General features: G+C 41.1%; 1 protein-coding gene across 1 annotated transcript; it reads left to right on the forward strand.

Moving 5' to 3' along the window:
* The first annotated feature begins 11,032 nt into the window (after positions 1–11,032).
* On the forward strand, positions 11,033–17,301 carry LOC108274499 (protein FAM180A). The gene is made up of 3 exons (XM_017484697.3): positions 11,033–11,279; positions 14,910–15,007; positions 16,797–17,301. The coding sequence occupies exons 1-3, from the start codon at positions 11,198–11,200 to the stop codon at positions 17,124–17,126; spliced, it is 510 nt and encodes a 169-aa protein (XP_017340186.1). The 5' UTR covers positions 11,033–11,197; the 3' UTR covers positions 17,127–17,301.
* Positions 17,302–19,188: the final 1,887 nt, after the last annotated feature.

Consider the following 19,188-nt stretch of genomic DNA (forward strand, 5'->3'; position numbering starts at 1 on the left):
CTGCTCGTCTGATTTAGCTGTGACGGAGCTTTTTGTGCTTTCAAAGCCCGGTGTTGATCTTTTCTCCTGGCCATCTTTCGTTAGCGCTTTGTGAGGAACAGATTTTTCTCACAAGGATGGAGGAAAGTAAAATACTCCGTTCTGCTTTCGGTTGTCAGGTGTAATACAGAGGTCAGCGCAAGGTACTCACAAAACAGTAGAACCAACATGTGTGCAGATGTGTTTGGGAACAGCTCCGCCTTCTTCTTAACCCTGCTCCTGTGTTTTTGGTTCATTGAGTACACTCACAATGGCGGAATTTTGTAGTCAGTGTCTTCAAGAGCTCCTGAAGGTGAATGTGAACGACATTCATCAGATATGTAAGAAAGGCTTCGAACTGAATGCTTCTTCATACGTGTACAGATAAATAGTTAAGAAAATACCTATTTTATGTATAAAATGCATATAAACACTTTATATAAATATAGGAATGATAGTTAGGCAAACCTGAAAGGCAAGTCGCTGTCTCGCTGTACCGACGAAACACAAGGGCCGCACTATTTCACAGCAGAAATGCATCATGGGACTTATTAGCGGCCATTTGTTCCTGTGATGATAGGAATAATGTACAACTGCTACTTTTTATTTTTTATTTTTACAAAGATAATAAAACCAGTATTTTATTAAGACTGGGTATTCAGACTCATAGCAAGTTTAAAATCTTAGATCATAGATGTGCTCATGTTTGTGCTTTATAATGTTTAATCAGCTGTTTCTCCGCAGAACAAGATGAAAAAAATCCATAAAATCCATAGCTGGCATTTTTCCATTTATACACTCCTCTAAACCAACCAGCAATGAAAAACGACTGTGTGCGGTGCTGGCAGGGGGCAGTAGGACCGTGTGGAACAGAGGCCAGAGCCCTTATTCAAGCTCATATGTACAGTTGTGCCCAAAAGTTCGCATACCACTTGGAGAATCTGCTAAATCTTAATACTGTAAACAAAATAAGACGGATCATAAAAATCCCATGTTGTTGTTTATTTAGTCCTGTCCTGAATAAACTATGTAAACAGATGTTTACATACAGTCCACAAGACAAGATAATAGCTTTTACATTAAAAGCCAGGGGGGTGAAAACTTTTGAACAGTAAATTATCCATCCATCTTCTATACCGCTTATCCTTTTCAGGGTCACAGGGAACCTGGAGTCTATCCCAGGGAGCATCGGGCACAAGGCGGGGTACACCCTGGACAGGGTGCCAATCCAACGCAGGGTACAATCACATACACACTCACACACCCATTCATACACTTTAGATACACCTACTGTGCATGTCTTTGGACTGGGGGAGGAAACCAGAGTACCCGGAGGAAACCCCCACAGCACAGGGAGAACATGCAAACTCCACACACACAGGGCCACGGTGGGAATCGAACCCCCGACCCTGGAGGTGTGAGGCGAACGTGCGAACCACTAACCACCGTGCGCCCGTAAATTATTAAATTATTTTGTTTAAAGATCTTTCTTTTATTTTCATTTAGTACTGCCCTTCAGATGCTAAATAAGATAATCCCAGAAGACAAAATACTAACAATTTACACCAATCATCCTGTTCAAAAGTTTACACCCCCCTGGCTCTTAATGTATCGTGTTACCTTCTTGAGCATCAGTGGACGTTTGCAGCTTTTGTAATACTCGTGTACGAGTCCCTCAGTCGTCCTCGGTGTGAAAAGATGGATCTCGACATCATATAGCCGCCGTTGGAAAGGGCTCAAATATGGAGAATATGCTGGGAAAGTAAAGAATGTGCAGGACCTGGAGGATTTTTCTGAAGAACAGTGGGCAGTTTAACTGCTCAGGACAAACGAGGGACTCGTTAATGACTCTCACAACACGTAAACACAGTCGCTGATCATCCAGGTAACGACACAGTATTCAGAATCACACGTATGTATACTTTTGAATGGGGTAATTTTTTAATAAATTCAGCTATTGTCTTGTATTGTGGACTATATGTAAACATCTGTTATGTGAACTAAATAAACAACAACATGGGAATTTTATGATCAGTCTTATTTTGTTAACAGTATTAAGATTTAGCAGATTCTCCAAGGGGTATGCAAACTTTTGAGCACAACAGTATATATATATATATTGCATACATACATATTTAGAGTGAGAGAGAGAGGTACAGAGAGAGAGAGGTAGAGAGAGAGAGAGGTAGAGAGAGAGAGGTGAGAGACCACAAGGCCCCTTCATTTATCCTTCTCTCAGTCATTCTTTCTTTAATAGTGCAGCACCTACAGGCAGGTTTGTTCCCATTCATTGCGCTGGTCACTCTCTCTCTCTCTCTCTCTCTCTCTCTCTCTCTCTCTCTCTCTCGAGATAACACAGTGGCCGACCCTCAAATCTACAGACGTAGAATTCTTCCTGCACTTCGGAGAGACCTGAGCGTGCCACATCACAGCAGGAGAGATTTATCAGCCATCAGATAGCGGTCAGGCCTCCAGCAGAACGTACTGATTACGCAGCAAACAGCTCAGCAGTTTGCTGTCTGAGCAAGTACAGTGTTGGATATAGAACCACAATCGCTCGAAGTACGACTCTCCCCTGCCCGCACTTTCCACTGTACACTTTCATACTCATCAGTGTTGATTACCTGCCTAATTACATGCCCTTCTTCATTTCTTATACAGGTTGTACCCTAAAGAACTAAGTAAAATATACATAAGCGACAGCAGAGATTCAGATTTAAAGCTGCAGGATCAGTACGAGTTGAAAGTGTTAAATCAGGACATAATACTGTACAGATGTTTTTAAAGAGCTCGGTGTTTATTCTAGGGAATGATATCGTTTCAGAAAACCCATTAGCATTAGTTGGCGCATTAGTTCATGCTATACTATAGAATTTGTTCAGAAATACCAAAACTACTGGGAATCTTGGTCCTGCCTTGAACTGTCTCGTTGTGAATGAGAGTACTCATGCTTGCAGTCGGATTTTTTGTTTGTTTGTTTCTGTATGAGTTTGTGCGATTGCTAGAGTGTGAGGCGCTTTTTCGATTGCCCCAGTAATGAAATCCCTAATGGATCTAATGAATGCAAACAGCATGCGCCATTAGGAGCCAGCACATCTATGGTAAACAAGTCTCTAAGACATTGGCAGAGACAGACACACATTACTTTGCTTACGAATGGATATAAAAACTAGCAAATGTTAGGATGACTGGAATAAGTGCTTAATTAAATGGAGGTCATATTCAGTTGATTGTTGGGTTTCTACCAAGTGAGTAGCACAGGGGAGCAAACGCTTGTTTACTCTGTCATCAGTGGTCCGTATCTCAAGCGCTATCGGATGAGGTTTCGGTTCTGTGATCAAAAATCCACAAAAGCTCACCTGGTGTTTTTCTCGGTAAGGAGACAACAATTTGTTGGCCATCGATTTAGCAGTGTGTTTTCTAAAAGTGGGCTTAACCCTGGTAAGGTTCTTTTCGGGAAAACCTTGTTTTAGCTACGGTTGTTCTTAGAAATCCACTGAGGAACTGAAAACGTAAAAATGCCGATATGTTAAACACGTCTGTTTTTAATTGTGATGTAACAATCTCAGCAGTGTGTTGCTCAGAGAACACAGCAGATCCAGGGCTCAGGTATGCTTCCCCAAACACTTCCTTCCTAGTGCACACCCATGCTAAACCACATCCCCTTCTGCTGCATACCCAAACTGCCCAACACAGACCTGCAACCCTCTCAACCTCCTGATGAGAGAGAAAATCAGCCAGTACTATCTGTGCCCCCTGGCCTGTGAGCCACAGTGAACTTAATAGACTGTAAGACCATAAACCAATGATCCACAAGTTGGCATCCTTCATGCAGTGGAACCACTGCAGGAGAGCGTGGTCTCAACCCCCAATAAAAGGATTCCCCAATAAGTAGTACCAGATAATGACACTTGATGGCCAGACATACTTTCTATACTGCTATACTGTGATTTTTGCACAGAGGGCTTCACACTCCACCACCTGGGATAGAATAGCCCTCAGTCCTCTTTCTAATGTGTCAGTCTTTGACATAAAATGTAGAGAAAACTCAGGGGAGGGTAGCAGGTGGGCCCCACAGACAGCTGCTTTAAGAATCACAAAAGGCCACTGGCATTTCTCCGACCAGTGGACACTTTAAAGAAACCGGCGCAAGTTTAGGACCGCTCTCACATGCTGTAGATCCCACTAGCAGTCACTGCTATAGATTATTATGTTATGTAAATTAGCATGATCCATTAGCTATTGAAATGTATTCGGTACTGTAAAAAAAAAAAAAAAAAAAAACCCTTTAGGAACAGAGACAAAGTGGAATAAGCTGAACAGGATGGAGAACGCCTTGGACTTTGGCGATAAAGGAATCAGCCAGTAGGACTTGGTAAACTCCAGGGTTAAATAAAAATGAACCACATCTAGCATTCACCTTATAAAAGTCCACGCAGAATCATACTGCCCCGTCTACCTTGGATACAAGCACAATGGGGCTGTCACTGTGTGACTCCTCTGTTGGTGTTTTTCTACTGGCTCGACTTGATTCCGCTCGCTTTTTGCGGGTTTTCCACTGTGGATAGTACCTGGTACGTTTTTTAGCACCACCTCGGTCGAGGTTCCATGCGACCGTGTATTTGTACAGGGCTTCGATAATACATTATTCCCGCATGAAGGAGAGTGGAAGATGGCACCCACGTTGAAGTGGTACTAGTGGAAAAGCAAGGTCAGAAGAGTAGAGCGATCAGAGTCGAGTCGAGTCGGGTCGTACAAGTGGCTAATTAGACCATTCTCTAGCATTTACCCCAGTTTGTCTTGAACCATTTTTTTGTGTACAATAGGGCTTGCTGTTCATAACTATTCCAAGGGCAGTTTTTATGTGGTTTTCTATTTTTTCAGTGTACCAAGGCAGGGGACGTCTGTAAAATTGTCTACTTTGGTAACCTCTGCTGTCTGGAACTATAGGAAACGGTCTCCAACTGGGATCAGTCTGGGTTTGGAAGTTTTTGAGTACTCACCTCCCAACTCATGTCTCTTTGCCACCACCATCTCTTCTCTCCACAGTTTCAGGAGTCTGAGATGTTAAATCTGTCCTGTATTTCTGCTGTTCATTTCATGTCAAAGGGTCTTTGCCACCATAATTCTGAGCTAGAGGTGCGGAGTACTACGAGGGCCTGATCTCCCAGTGCAAATTGTCTCAGTTGGGAGTGTTTATCATAGAGCCACTGTGGACTTTCGGGGCCTGAAGTAAATTCTCCTGCGATAAGTGACCCAGTGTGTGGAGTTTTGTTCGCAGGTCCAGGATGTACCGAACTTCATTTTCACCCGGTATCGGACAATCCTCCTAGCTTCCTTTTAATAACATCCAATGCCCACTTACATAATAAAATTATTCCAAAGGATTATACACAATATAGGCTTGTGACATGTCACCGGTGACAAATAGTAGAGCTTTAACCCATTCATCCCTACAATTCCCTACATCATCAATTATCAACTTTATTTTAAGCATCTTATTAAAGTTTCCCATTAACCCTTTGGTATTGGTGTGGTGCACACTGGTTTGGACTGCATTAATTCCCTTTAATTTAATTGACTAAATTTAGAACTCAACCTATTTGTAAACTTGATGAAAAGCCAGAGTGGATCTCTCATGAAGCTGCTTGAGAGTGTGAAAAGCTTCCATCCAGAATACTGTTTCAAAATGATTACAAAATGAAGAAAACACTTCTATGAGCAGATGTGTCCAAGTTATTACTGTATAACATACAGTAATTAAAGTCTACGGCCATTTGGGCTGGTGGTGTTTCACAGTGGAGATTCCTCTGTAATTTGGCCCAGACTGCAGTGGATCCAGTCGAGAGAACGTGTTATTCTCCGTGAAAGCTGACCCACATTCAATTCAATTGTATTTTCTATAGCGCTTTTTACAATAGACATTGTCTCAAAGCAGCTTTACAGAAATATCAACATGGTGTACAGATATTAAAGGTGTGAATTTATCCCAACTGAGCAAGCCACTGAGTGGCGACGGTGGCGAGGAAAAACTCCCTAAGATGTTTTAAGAGGAAGAAACCTTGAGAGGAACCCGACTCAGAAGGGAACCCGTCCTCATCTGGGTAACAACAGATAGTGTGAAATAGAAAACCAAAAGGTCGCTTAGATATTGTGGTGCGAGACCGTTTATTGCTTTATAGGCTAATAAAAGTATTTTATAGTTAATGCGGGATTCCACTGGGAGCCAATGCAGTATTGATAATATCGGTGTGATATGGTCGTATCTTCTAGTTCTAGTTAGGACTCTAGCAGCTGCATTCTGGACTAATTGGAGCTTATTTATATTCCTACTGGAACATCCAGACAGTAAGGCATTACAGTAATCTAATCTAGAGGTGACGAATGCATGAACTAGTATTTCCACATCATGTAGTGACAATATTTTTCTTATTTTAGAAATATTTCTGAGATGAAAGAAGGCTATCCTAGTAATATTATCTACATGAGCATCAAATGATAGGCTGGAGTCAATAATCACTCCAAGGTCTTTAACTGCTGCACATGATGAAACAGAAAGTCCATCCAGAGTAACCATGTGATCAGAAAGATTATTTCTAGCCACACACAGTCCTAATACAAGTACTCCTGTCTTATCAGAATTAAGTAAAAGGAAGTTAGTTAACATCCAACGTCTAATGTCCTTTACACAATCCTCAACTTTACTGAGCTTCTGTCTGTCCTCTGGCTTCGCTGAAACATACAACTGTGTATCATCAGCATAACAGTGGAAGCTAATTCCATGTTTACGAATAATTTGACCCAGAGGTAGCATATATAAAGTAAAAAGCAGTGGGCCTAAAACAGAACCCTGTGGAACTCCAAAGGTAACCTTGGTATGCGTAGTGAAGTCTCCATTTACATCTACGAACTGATAACGATCGGTGAGATAAGACCTGAGCCAGGAGAGGACTGTTCCCTTAATGCCAACAACATTTTCTAATCTGTCAAGGAGAATAGTGTGATCTATAGTATCAAAAGCTAGGTCGACATGCACCTATGCATGTTCTCCGCTAAATTCGCATTACTGAGCTTGATTCGTAATGGCTACAATCATTTAAGTGGTCGTGTGAAAAGCGTTGCGTCTCACCACGCTGCTAATTGGTGAAAAGAATTATTTCATCATTTTCAAAATACTTCAGCTACTTCCACTCTACTCAAGTAAGGGCCACTTAATTGTGATCTCAGTGTAATCTTGTTGCCACTGTAGCTTCTCCCAGCACTGTTATATAACAGTCCCATATGTGCTGTGCTGCCGAAATTGTTACACCAGCATTTCAGCATGTGCAATAGCAACGTTGGGCCTAATGATCAGGCTGCACATTTGAGCAAACCATGAAACTGAACCTGCTTGTTCTCCAGAGACCTGCCAGGTACTAGAGGCAGGTGGTGCAGTGTGCCTCCGTTTGCACCTGCTGTTACAAGCAGTTATATGTATTATCTGTAGCCTGTAGCAGACACACTAATGTCAGAGCCATTGCAGCCAGTATGCTTATCTTTTACTCTGGTCACAGCTTTGACGAGCTATTGAGTGTGGCTCTTTAACACGGTTCGTACATTGTAGGATAGCCCTTGCTTGGGCTCAAACTGTATATCTCTGTAACTATAACATTCGTTGGTTTAGGAATTTGATCAGCTCTTTTGAGTGGAAAATCACAAGAGTCACAATCCTGCATTCCCCTGTGATCCTCAAGTGGCGGGCTATCAGTACTATCTGCTAATCTGGGCCTCAAGCTTATAGAATGTGATGCAGCCACTGAAAACTCATCAGGGTCTGTCTCTGTATGTGAGGTGGGTTATAGGTTACTTAGCTCCACTAAGTTCTGCCCTTCATCGTGCTGTTGGTATTGCCACAAACGGGTTTTGCATTTGGACCATGCCCACCGCCAGCTCCTGTTCTCTCCGTTCTAACTCCAGTGCAGTAAAAGTACTCACTCTTCCAACCGACTTATCAACCTTTCGACCGTTTCTTTCTGTGCCACAGTAACACCGCCGCTCACTTCTCTCCTCAGGAAGGAGCTGAATAGCCAGCAGAATTTCCACAGACGGTGAGGCGCACCTTGTGCATTGCCAATGGTCTACGAGTGACCGTAGCAAATGTTCAAGCCTCAATCATCCTGCCCTGAAATCCACGAGTTGATAAAGTTTCAACTGTGCCTGTAGCGTCCAGGTGTCTGTAAACTTGAATCCCATTGAAAATGCATGGAAGTTTTTGAGGTCCATCAGACGGAAGTCCTCGTAACATTAGGGAATCCACGATTTGAGAAATGGGCCAAAGTTGGACCACGATTATGCACAAAGCTTATTACTTTTTTTTTTTTTTACCATATATGTCTTAAAGCTGTGATTGCCAACAAGCAATAATAAAAACCAAAGTGTCTGAATATTTATTTCCCTTCACTGTATGTTGCTTTTAGCTTAGCAGATGTTCCAGATGCTGATGTGTGAATACTTTTGAACGCATTAAATGATTATATGTTAATAGAAGAACTAGAGGGATGCAAAATATGCAAACAGGAAATGGGTATATAATATAATTGAGTTTGTGTTCCAGGTTAAAGAAGAAGGGAACGGCAGTGTGGTGGGAAACAGGCACGGGAAATTTGTGCACTACATAATTCCCAGTGATTCTTCACACTGTAGACGTTAGTTAATGTTTGATCCTGGTAACAGCCCTGGTCTCTAATAGTCTGCAGTTAACCGTGCTGAGTTCTCAATGCTACAAGCAATGAGTAATCTCCATTACAGACTGCTTCAGCCGAAACTGGCACTGCAGTAGAGGGACTTTTTACTTTGTGCCATACTGGGTACAGAAATCGTAGCTTGTGGTTCAGAAATAGATCGTGCGCTGTAGAAACAGAGAGCTGTGGACTAGTTCTGACTTCAGGGTCACGGACTGAAGCCCTTTTTGCAGGTAGAGTTAGAAGGCTAGACACTGTTTACCGTGTTTCTGCCTTTCATTCCTTTTAAAAGCAGATAAAGCACTGCTTTGATATGCAGCCTCACGATGTAGCAATTAGGGCTATTCAAACACACAAAGCCAGCAATCTAAGACCATTTACATATCTGAGGTTTACCCAGGCAATTACATGGAGGGCCTTTACAAGGGGGCCCACCTGCATTTAAATTCACACAACATGGAAAGTGCTTTGCATAGTTTCATTAGAGAGGGTTTTTTTTTTTTCCTTCTATATTTGTTGCAGAGCTCAAAAATGGATCCAGGGCAAACAGAGCTGGGGTGGCGAGGTGCCATGGAAAAGACAGAAATGTGGTCTACCAGTGCCACCTGTTGGCATAAAATAGACATAAGCAGAAAGCACTGGGTGCAAATAGTCACCTGCTGCTAAACATCGATTTCATAAACAACTGATTATCCCAAACGGGAGCGCAGTACAAGCTCTGCAGACCAATCTATGCTTACAGGAACTCTAGGCAGTTCTGGTCTCTAGGTAAGTCTGCTTTAAATCATGTATGCAGTATAATAAACAACATTAGGCATGCCTCGATGTTGTCTTCGTTATGAGAACCTAGTAAGTATGAGGCTACCAAAACAAGATCAATTCGTCTGCCTGTACCCTTTTATTATGGCCTGAGTTACAGCAGGACATAGAACAACGATATATACTGGTTGAGGGACCATGAAAACTGGTCTGACGACCACTGCACAACACACAAAAAATGACATATTCTTACCTTGACTGTTGTACTTATTAAACTCCAGACCTTTGTGCTAGAATCTATTTACTCCATGACAGCATCAATGGGAGTCAATAACTTGGCCAGGCACCTCTGGGTAAATATCAGAACCGATCGGGTAGAAAACTGGTCTCGGAGCCAATAGAGAGACATTTGTCCTTAGTTGTGTTGCAAACTACAAGGCCAATAACACTTGCAGCCCATATGGCTTTCTGGAGTGCTTTTTATTTTTACAACATCTGTTCTGACTGAGCACCAAGAGCAGAATGTTAGAGCCTGAAGCGAAAGAGGCTGAACGCTGCATTCTGACTGAAGGCATGTCTGAAGTGCTTGGCGCTGGAGGCCAATTATATTCCCGTGTTTGTACCACCACCTCCTTTCTTAATATTCATTTATTCACCACCTGCCATATGATTATTTCTGAATTAAGAGTCCTCAAACTGTTCTGTCGCCACATTGTGCCATATTGGGCTGGGGACACGATAATAAACATCACAGTACCCAAGATGAAAGTGTCGTTGTTTTCCTTAATGTTGATTTGCCTATGGATGTCTTTGAGTGCAAAGGGTATGCTTCGGTATTTTCAGTTATTGCAACTGGTTTTGTGTGTGTGTGTGTGTGTGTGTGTGTGTGTTGTTCATCCTGTTTCTGTGGAACTCCGAGTTCCTTCTAACTGTGAAATGAAAGCCAATGAAAATAGAGTACTTTGAATTCCTAAACCCTCGTCTGTAGTTAGACTTCTGTAAGCCAAGGCTGGTTCACATCTTCACATTTACTGGAAATAATAAGAGTTATCTGGAAGCGGACTAATGTTTTTATCATATTTGTTGCACGGAATCTGGCAGGTGTGCGGAGGGGGGAATGTTACCGCAGCCACTGATGTGCTGATGGTAAAATCATTAAAAAAAAAAAAAAAAAAAAGAACAATGAAAATGTGAAACATTGAAATTTTGGTCTTTACTGCGTTTTATTTTAACGGGGCAGTGGGGTAGGTCACGGGTTCCAATGTTGGAAGATTATTGGGCAAGAATCTTTTTGTTTGTGTACTTGACGTTCACTTTGGATGAATGTACATGTGACAAGGCTGAAGTCGGGAAAAAGACCTGGAGTTAATTGTCGTGATGCGCCTTGTCAGTCAATTAGAAAAGTAAGCAGACTGTGCCAATGTCGTGATAACTTCCAGATGAACGTCACCCTCCGTCTGCTCTCTACACAACATTCGTTTCTCTGTCAGAGAGGAGGAGAGATTGAGCCAAGAGGAGGAGAGATTGAGCCAGGAGGAGGAGGATGGAGTTAGCAGTTTAATGTGTGTATGTGAGAGAGAGAGAGAGAGAGAGAGAGTGAGTGAGTAATGTGCAGGCATTATAGTGTTGCATGTCTGGGTTCAGGCCCTAATGCTCTATGTTAGTGATAGTAAGAGGAACATTTAGAGACAACCGAGAACATGGAGACCACCTTGGCCCTCGTGATTTTGTCCGTGGTCCTCTGGCATCTGCACATCTCTGCTGCACTGCACTGGAGGAGAGGTAAATACAGATAAACACATTTAATAAGTATAAGACTAACACAGAACATCATGTTGTGACTAATATGATTGAACTATTTGTGTGCCATTATACACATGCATGAGCATGGACTTTATTTTATCCGACCAGCCAACACACTAAAAGCAGAGCATGTCTACAGGAAATAGTTTCATAGGTATTTACAGTGGTGCTGTAGAATTTATCTATAAATCTGCATAAATATAACCTAAAACTTCATCAGATATTCACACAAGTCCTAAAAATAGAACCGAACGACACAAAAATGTTATACTTGGTCATTTATTTATTGAGGGAAATTAGCGGTTAATTTGAAGGCGGAATTAGAGGTCGGTGTTTTCAGTCGATGGGATGACAATCAGGTGTGAGAGAACGATCAAAGATCCATCAGAGTCTGATCTTCACAACACGTGTTTGTGGAAGTGTATCATGGCACGAATAAAAGAGATTTCTGAGGACTTCAGGAAAAAAAGTTGTTGATGCTCATCAGGCTGGAAAAGATCACAGAATCATCTCTAAAGAGTTGGTGGAGTCCAAACCTACAGTCAGACAGATGTGTAGAAATGGAGGAAATTCAAGACCACCGTTCCCCTCCACAGGACTGGAGAACAACAAAGATCTCCCCAAGAGCAGGACGTGTATTAGTCCATGAGATCACAAAGGAACCCAGGGTAACTTCTCAGCATCTAAAGATCTCTCTCACATCGGCTAATGTTAATGTTCACGAGTCCACCATCAGGAGGACACTGAACAACAACGGTGTGCATGGCAGGGCTGCAAGGAGAAAGTCACCGCTCTCCAGAAAGAACACTGCTGCACATGTGCAGTTTACTAAAGACCTCGTGAACAAGCCAGAAGGGTATTAAAAAAATGATTTGTGGATGGAGGAGTGAGACCAAAATAGAAGTTTGGTTTAAATGAGAAGCGTTATGTTTGGAACCTTATCCCAATCTGTGAAACATGGTGGCGGTAGTGTCAGGGTTTGGGTCTGTTTCGCTGCATCTGGACCAGGACGACTCGCCATCACTGATGGAACAATGAATTCTGAATGATAGCAGCAAACTCTAAAGGAAAATATCAGGACATCTGTCCATGAACTGAATCTGAAGAGAAGCAGGTCATGCAGCAAGACAACGACTCTAATCACACGAGTCATTTATCTGTATTTATTGCTGCACAAGCGGCTCACACCACATACTGACCAGTGGCCAATGAACCTTTTTAGTAACATTTACTTTTCCAGCCTTATGTTGTCCCCGTCCCTACTTTTTTGAGACGTGTCGTGGCCGTCAAATTTAAAATGACCTCATTTTTTTCTTAAAACGGTACACTTCCTCAGTTTAATAACACGTTTAACATGTTTTCCATGTTCTATTGTGAATAACATATGGGTTAAATCATTGCATTCCCTTTTAATTTACATTTATTTACATTCCACACAGCGTCCCAGCTTTTTTTGGAATCGGGGTTGTATTTTTAGGACTTGTGTCAAAAATCTGACTATGTTTTAGGGTCATATTTATTCAGCGATGTAATTGTGAAACTCTGAAATGAAACAAATCAGTGTTGGTTTTAATCAGCTGTTAAAACAGATCTGCTTCTGCTAGTCTGCTGCTAGTTTGGCGGCTACTTTGTTTTTGTCTTCGTTCTTTTTTTCATGGCCAGACCCTTGAATTGATCTGTTCCCTTGAAATTTCTGGATCCAGGCTCACAAAAAAAGTCTTGCTGCTTCTTTGGAATCCAAACTGCTTCCATAAACGCACCAAAGTGCCACATAAACACATCCACAGAGTCCTGGGCCAATCGAATCTCCAGTGCGTGCGAATGGCTTTTAGGAAGAATGAAGCACATGGTGATGAGGACACCACTTAATTTCTGTGGAATTGTCAATCTGTATGAGTAATAAACAAAACAAAGCAAGCTATATGCAGCATGAAATATCTTTACATTATACAGAACGCTGTTTTTTTTTTAACTTGAATCCATTTCACTGCAAGAGCACAGGATGCAGTCTGCAGGGTCGGTGTTTTCATGTCTTTATTGTGTGAGCACTCCAAGTGGTTTTAATGAGCTGACCTGAATGTGACATTTGGCTAAACGCCATGGTAAGTCACAGATTTGCTTGCTGGATATTAAGCTCTGAACGGCAATTTTGTGTGAAGACAATCTCCAGCTCTTGCCAAAGAGCTCATATTTATATCGGTAATCGTTCATACTGTGCTGTAAAACTCTCATTTAAAAACTACTTACACAGGACCAGGAGTCAGTAGCTATAATTTCCAGGTTTAATATTATGCTAAGGTTTATTCATTCATTTTCATGTGAGGCAGAAGTCATTACTGGCACCATTAGTGTTATAGGGCCGTTGAATCTTTACCCAGACAGGACCTTTTAATGCTGAGGTCTTGGGGCTTCCAATTGGCGCGACAGACAAACGTAGTTCGCAGGTTCGGATCCTGACGACAGAAAAGCAAAACCGACCGTGCTCTTAGAGGGGGGAGAGGCTTGCTAGCCAATCACACTATCCAATCACACTAGCCAATCAAGTGCGTCTGTGAGCTGGAGCGTGCGGAAGGCAGTGGAGAGAGCTTTCCTCCAACAGTTTAAGCAGCAGTTTGAAAAGATCTGGTTGGTTGGCTTCATGTGTCTTGGATGAAGAATGGGATAGCCTTCACCTTCCTAGATTGGTGTCATATGATAGGAAAGATCTAACTGCTGGGTGGGAATTTGGTGCGAAATCGTGATCAGTTCAGTGTGAGGTCTTGGCTTGTAAATGAAGTTGTCTCGCTTGCTTATTTTATGATTAATTCTATAGTTTACAATCGCAAGTGCAAACGGCCATGAAAATGACTTGCAGGGTTGCAGGGTCAGTGGCCTTTATTTCATGACTCCTCATCGCTGTTGCAATGAAGAGGAGTGAAGAATGGGTTCATAAATGAATCATAGTGGTGAATCTCAAGTAAAGAATGTGGAATATTTGTTTACAAGTTAGTGTCTGTGAGAATGCTCAAAGCGAGCATAATTGTCTCGTACGAAGGATTTCTAAGTTTTATTTCATTCACTGATCTGCGATTCAAGCTCGGGCGGAGTCATAGCACTGTCTTCGATCTTCCTGTTAAAGACGGCATCACAGGATATATGTGGTGTAACTAATATAATAATAATAATAATAATAATAATAATAATAATACATAAAGACACAAAGAGTTGATGAAGCCGTTATATTATGCACTTCTATATGTAGTAGGAAACTGTTCGGGATATGTAGGTAACAGTGTACATTCTGGCGTCTAAAGCTGTGGGAACGTCAGTGCCTGTGCATTTGATGAGTAGCAGACACGGAGCTCAGAAGCCTGCCACACAGATGCCTGTTTGCTTTGAAATCTTTGTAGTGGACTCATACATGAAACACAAGAAGCATGGTGTGACCTGCTAGCAGATGAGACATAAAACCTGGTTGCCGCAAATCACACGCTGCTATATATCCCCTGCGGCCATTCCAGATGGTCTGAGGTATCTCGGATTTGAGGTGTATATCGCGGCCGAAAGAGAAGAAAGAAAACGTCGTGCCATGAATACGCAATGACTTATGGTTTATCTTCTCCTCCTCAGTACTGTACCCGTCTGCCTTTAGAACGAAGCGAGGAACTCCAGCTCTGCTTAACCCCTCAATTCAGAGATCAGTGGAGGACGCCAACCTGCTCTATGAGGTACTCTTCATGCAGCACTCTCTCCATCAAAAGTGTAGGACTAGTAGCTCATTCTCTGCATGGTAGTTAGCTAGCATTGCACACAGTTTTTATGAAGGCAGTTCATCCAAAGCATAGTTTTTACTTTTGTATCTACTTGACTGGTTATATAAAGCTGGCCTTTCGAACAGTTCAAAGAGTGTGCCACGGAAGTTTATTCCGGTTGGCTGACAGTAAAAGTATCTGGATTCCGCCTTGTTTGCGTAGCGAACGGGGTGTTGGACAGTAACCAAAAAAAAAAAAAAAGACTTTACATTGAGTTGTGCGCAATCCAGACACTTGCTGCAACGCTCAGTGAAAGAAGATACTTCTAGTTCATCGTGGGAAGAAAATAGGATGTGCTGGATCAACTGCTATTTTGCACGTTGCCGGTTTTCCTTTGCGAGGGCTCGGCGGTGTTGTTTGCAGAGCTAACAAACATCACTACGTAGCTTTTATATATATATAGATAGATATATATACACACACACAAGCTCTACGCGCAACATCCGCGTACTCACTCTGAGGAAAGTTGTAAACATGTGAAAGATTGTTGAAGCGATGGGCAAACTCGCTTTTAGCGGACTATTGGCTGCACCAAAAGAATGACTTGTCAGCATCCAGTACTGTTTATGTGTTTCATGAAAACAGACAGTGGATGTAAACAGATGCCGGAAAACAAACTTGTACAGGTTTATAGAATGTGATGACTGCCACTGGTCCAGGTCATCTTGGGTGTAGAGTTTTCTTTTAAGAAAAATGTAAAAAAAAAAAAAAAAATGTACAAAACACCCATTGGTTGTTAGTTATAGCTCTACTCTGTAGTTCTATCAATAAGCAATCTAAAATAGTCATAAACACAGTAAGTTATATTACACTGGTTAACATGTTAACACCAAGCCCTGAAATATGCCGCAAGATTGTTCAATTATTCATTATTTGTTCTAATACTAGAAAAATGTAAAAATGGAAAGCCAGGATGTAGTTCAACAATTTGCACGAAACAATATTCAGAATTAACTCCTACTACTGTTCCGGACTTGACCTTAAGTCTGACAGATTGTTGTAACTGCAACATTTATTTATTTATTTATTTTGAGTAATGTACTGTAAATAAAAGTATGTGGACGCCTGACCATCACATCCATATATGTGCTTCTTCAACAAACTGGAACTAAGAGGTACAAATCTGTTCCAGCACGACAACATGCACAAAGCGAGGTCCATGAAGACGTGGTGTGTTAAGGTTGGAGTGGAAGGACTCTTCAGAGCCCTGATCTCAACGCCACTGATCACCTTTGGGATGAACTGGAACCGGATCTTCCTCGACATCCCAACATTAGCGCCCGAGTTCAACCTCATTGATGCTCCAAAATCTAGTGGAAAGCCTTCCCAGAAGAGTGGAGCGCTTTATAATGGGAAATAGAGGGAATAAATCTGGAATGAGATGTTCAACAAGTATATATGGGTGTTATGGTCAGGTCACCACAAACATATGGACATATACACTGATTTCAGGCTTAAAGACGAATGCTTATAAAGGGATGATTTAAGCCACGTGCGTCAAACTCAAGTATGGCCTGCTGCTAGATTTCATTCGACCCTCGTGAACTTGCCATAGTACCCACGACACGATCTATAATTCGCACCAGACCAGTAGCATAGCAACCACGTGCATTCCGCATGCTATACTGTACAGCACACATGGGATTACTCAGCGGCACCATCTTCTTCCCTACATAACCGATGTCTTCTTGTGTGTGTGTCTCAGGTGGTGTGGTCTGGGCTGTATGTGGAAGCGGAGAAAAACGTGCTCCGCGTGGCCGACGAGGAACTCGCTTCTCTCCGGAGGCTGCAGCCTCTGGAGGTAGTGTGTGAGGACGTCCTGCCGAGGACGCTGTCAGATATCCGCCGCCTCTGCCATAATCTGGAACAGCGCCGGGCTCGCATGAGCAAGGAGGACTTTGAGCGGACCGTGCTTACTATGGTGTACACGGCTGAGCGACTTGCACAGAGCAGCACGGGCCATCAGAGGGAGCTGTGGGCTGATGCGCTGCTTCAGCTGTATAAACGTATTAAAAAAGATCTGGGAACCGAGTGACGCAGCACAGCAGTGTACCATAATACTAACGTACAAAATTATCAAAACTAACCTCTGCCTAACTGTGCATCACCAAACATCTGGATGTCCAGATGTTTTGATTAGATGCTTGATCTACACTCTCCGGCCACATTAATAGGAACACATATAATTATATATATAAAATATAAATATGTAATATATATATATATATATATATATATATATATATATATATATATATATATATATATATATATGATATAAATATATAAATATAACACACACACACACACACACATACATATATATATATATATAATATCCATAATGTGATCGATCAGTTTCAGTATATATATATATATATATATATATATATATATATATATATATATATATATATATATATATATATATATATATATATACTGTATATATATATACAGTATATAAATAATTACAATCTGACTAGAATCAGCTGAAGTGATCTTACTTAATCGTTATAACATTTTTTACAGATTTTGTTTCTCTTTTTCAGTATTTGTTTTTATAAATAAAAAAACCAAAAAGGATACTTTTTAAATATAAAAAAAACAACAACATATTTTCGTAGATATAAACTGGTCAAACAAGGCAACGCAAAGTAACTTAAAGCCCAAACACGCATATTTGTTCCATAAGCAAATCTCGTATGGTGCATGGATTCTACTTTGGACGTCTTTCACTACAACCTCTCCAGTGCTAAAAGCCACGTCCTCGTTTTGTTTCGTTTTGACCGTGTTTGATTGCATTATACTATACAGCATATTGCACTGCTTGTGGATATGTATTATCTAATGCACTTTGTTTTCCTGTTATAATGTTCTTCCTGCTTTTCAAATCTCTGAAGACATCTCAAGTCATCGTAATATTTTTTTTTAAATAAGAGATGTGTGTGTTTTTCGGTTGGTGTAATCAGTTATTAATGAAATCTGGTATTTCTGTACTTGAACTTCAATTACAAAAACATCTCAAGTTTTTATATAAGCATTTACAAATAATACAGCAGGGATCTACAGTCCCCTTTGAAATTATTAGCACCCGTCACACACACACACACAAAAAAATAAAAAAAAAATAGAGCAAAAATCAATGTATATAAAATAAACATTACACACATACCCAATCGAATAAGAGAAAGTATTTATCTCTGTTCTAACAAAGAATCAGTTTCACTGTTTTTTGAATATTTTTTCTCTCTAAAAAAAAAAATAGGTCTATATGTTCTACAGTTATTGACACCACAAAGGAATAATTGCAAATAAATGCAAACATGCTTGACAAAAACAATTCTTTTCTATATTTGTTCTTAGTCCCCAGGAAGACTGTTATGCTCTCTGCAGTGTAAATATAAAGCTTGGAAGATATTTGGAAGATGTGAAGCGAAGAAGGATTTCCTGAAAGCAGCTCACATAATGCAGAGACTTAACGTCACCAGAGCTACAGTCTACAGCACTGTGTGTGAGACTTGTAAAAGCCATTATTTCAGGCTGCAAGTAGGGAGAGATTTAACCAGAGCTCAACAGCTCGTTAAAACAGAAAGGCAAAACCACCTTGGTGGTCTCTCCAAAGTCAACTAACTAAATGCAACATGTCAATAATGAAACAGCTAACGGTTCAAAAACGCACCAGAAACCTAGACACCACCGTGGATAGCCTAAAGACTGTCGTGGAAATTAGACAACACTTGCAGACTCGTCCTCTGAAGGTAAAAAGGTTTATTACAGAAAGATGGTTAATACAGGATAGAATAAAGCAGGATAGAATAATGAGAGCGCTCTGAAGTGCTTGTGCTGAACCACTACTATATATATGAAACGCAGAGCATGACACACTTCTGTACCGATAAGAAGCGGTTTGAGGCAGTTCAAACAGGCTTTGTTTTAGGGGTCTCTAGAAGATGTGCAGACGAACCTTGAACAGAAGAACATGTTTGTGTTTCTGTAAGCAGATAAACATTCTGTGCTGATCTCAGTGACATGACATGACCTTCTTAGGTGTTATCCTCAGATGAACATGAACAAAATTATTACAAAGAAAAATG

The sequence above is a fragment of the Ictalurus punctatus genome, chromosome 14 (genome assembly GCF_001660625.3).
Source record: "Ictalurus punctatus breed USDA103 chromosome 14, Coco_2.0, whole genome shotgun sequence".
NCBI classification, from domain to species: Eukaryota; Metazoa; Chordata; class Actinopteri; order Siluriformes; family Ictaluridae; genus Ictalurus; species Ictalurus punctatus.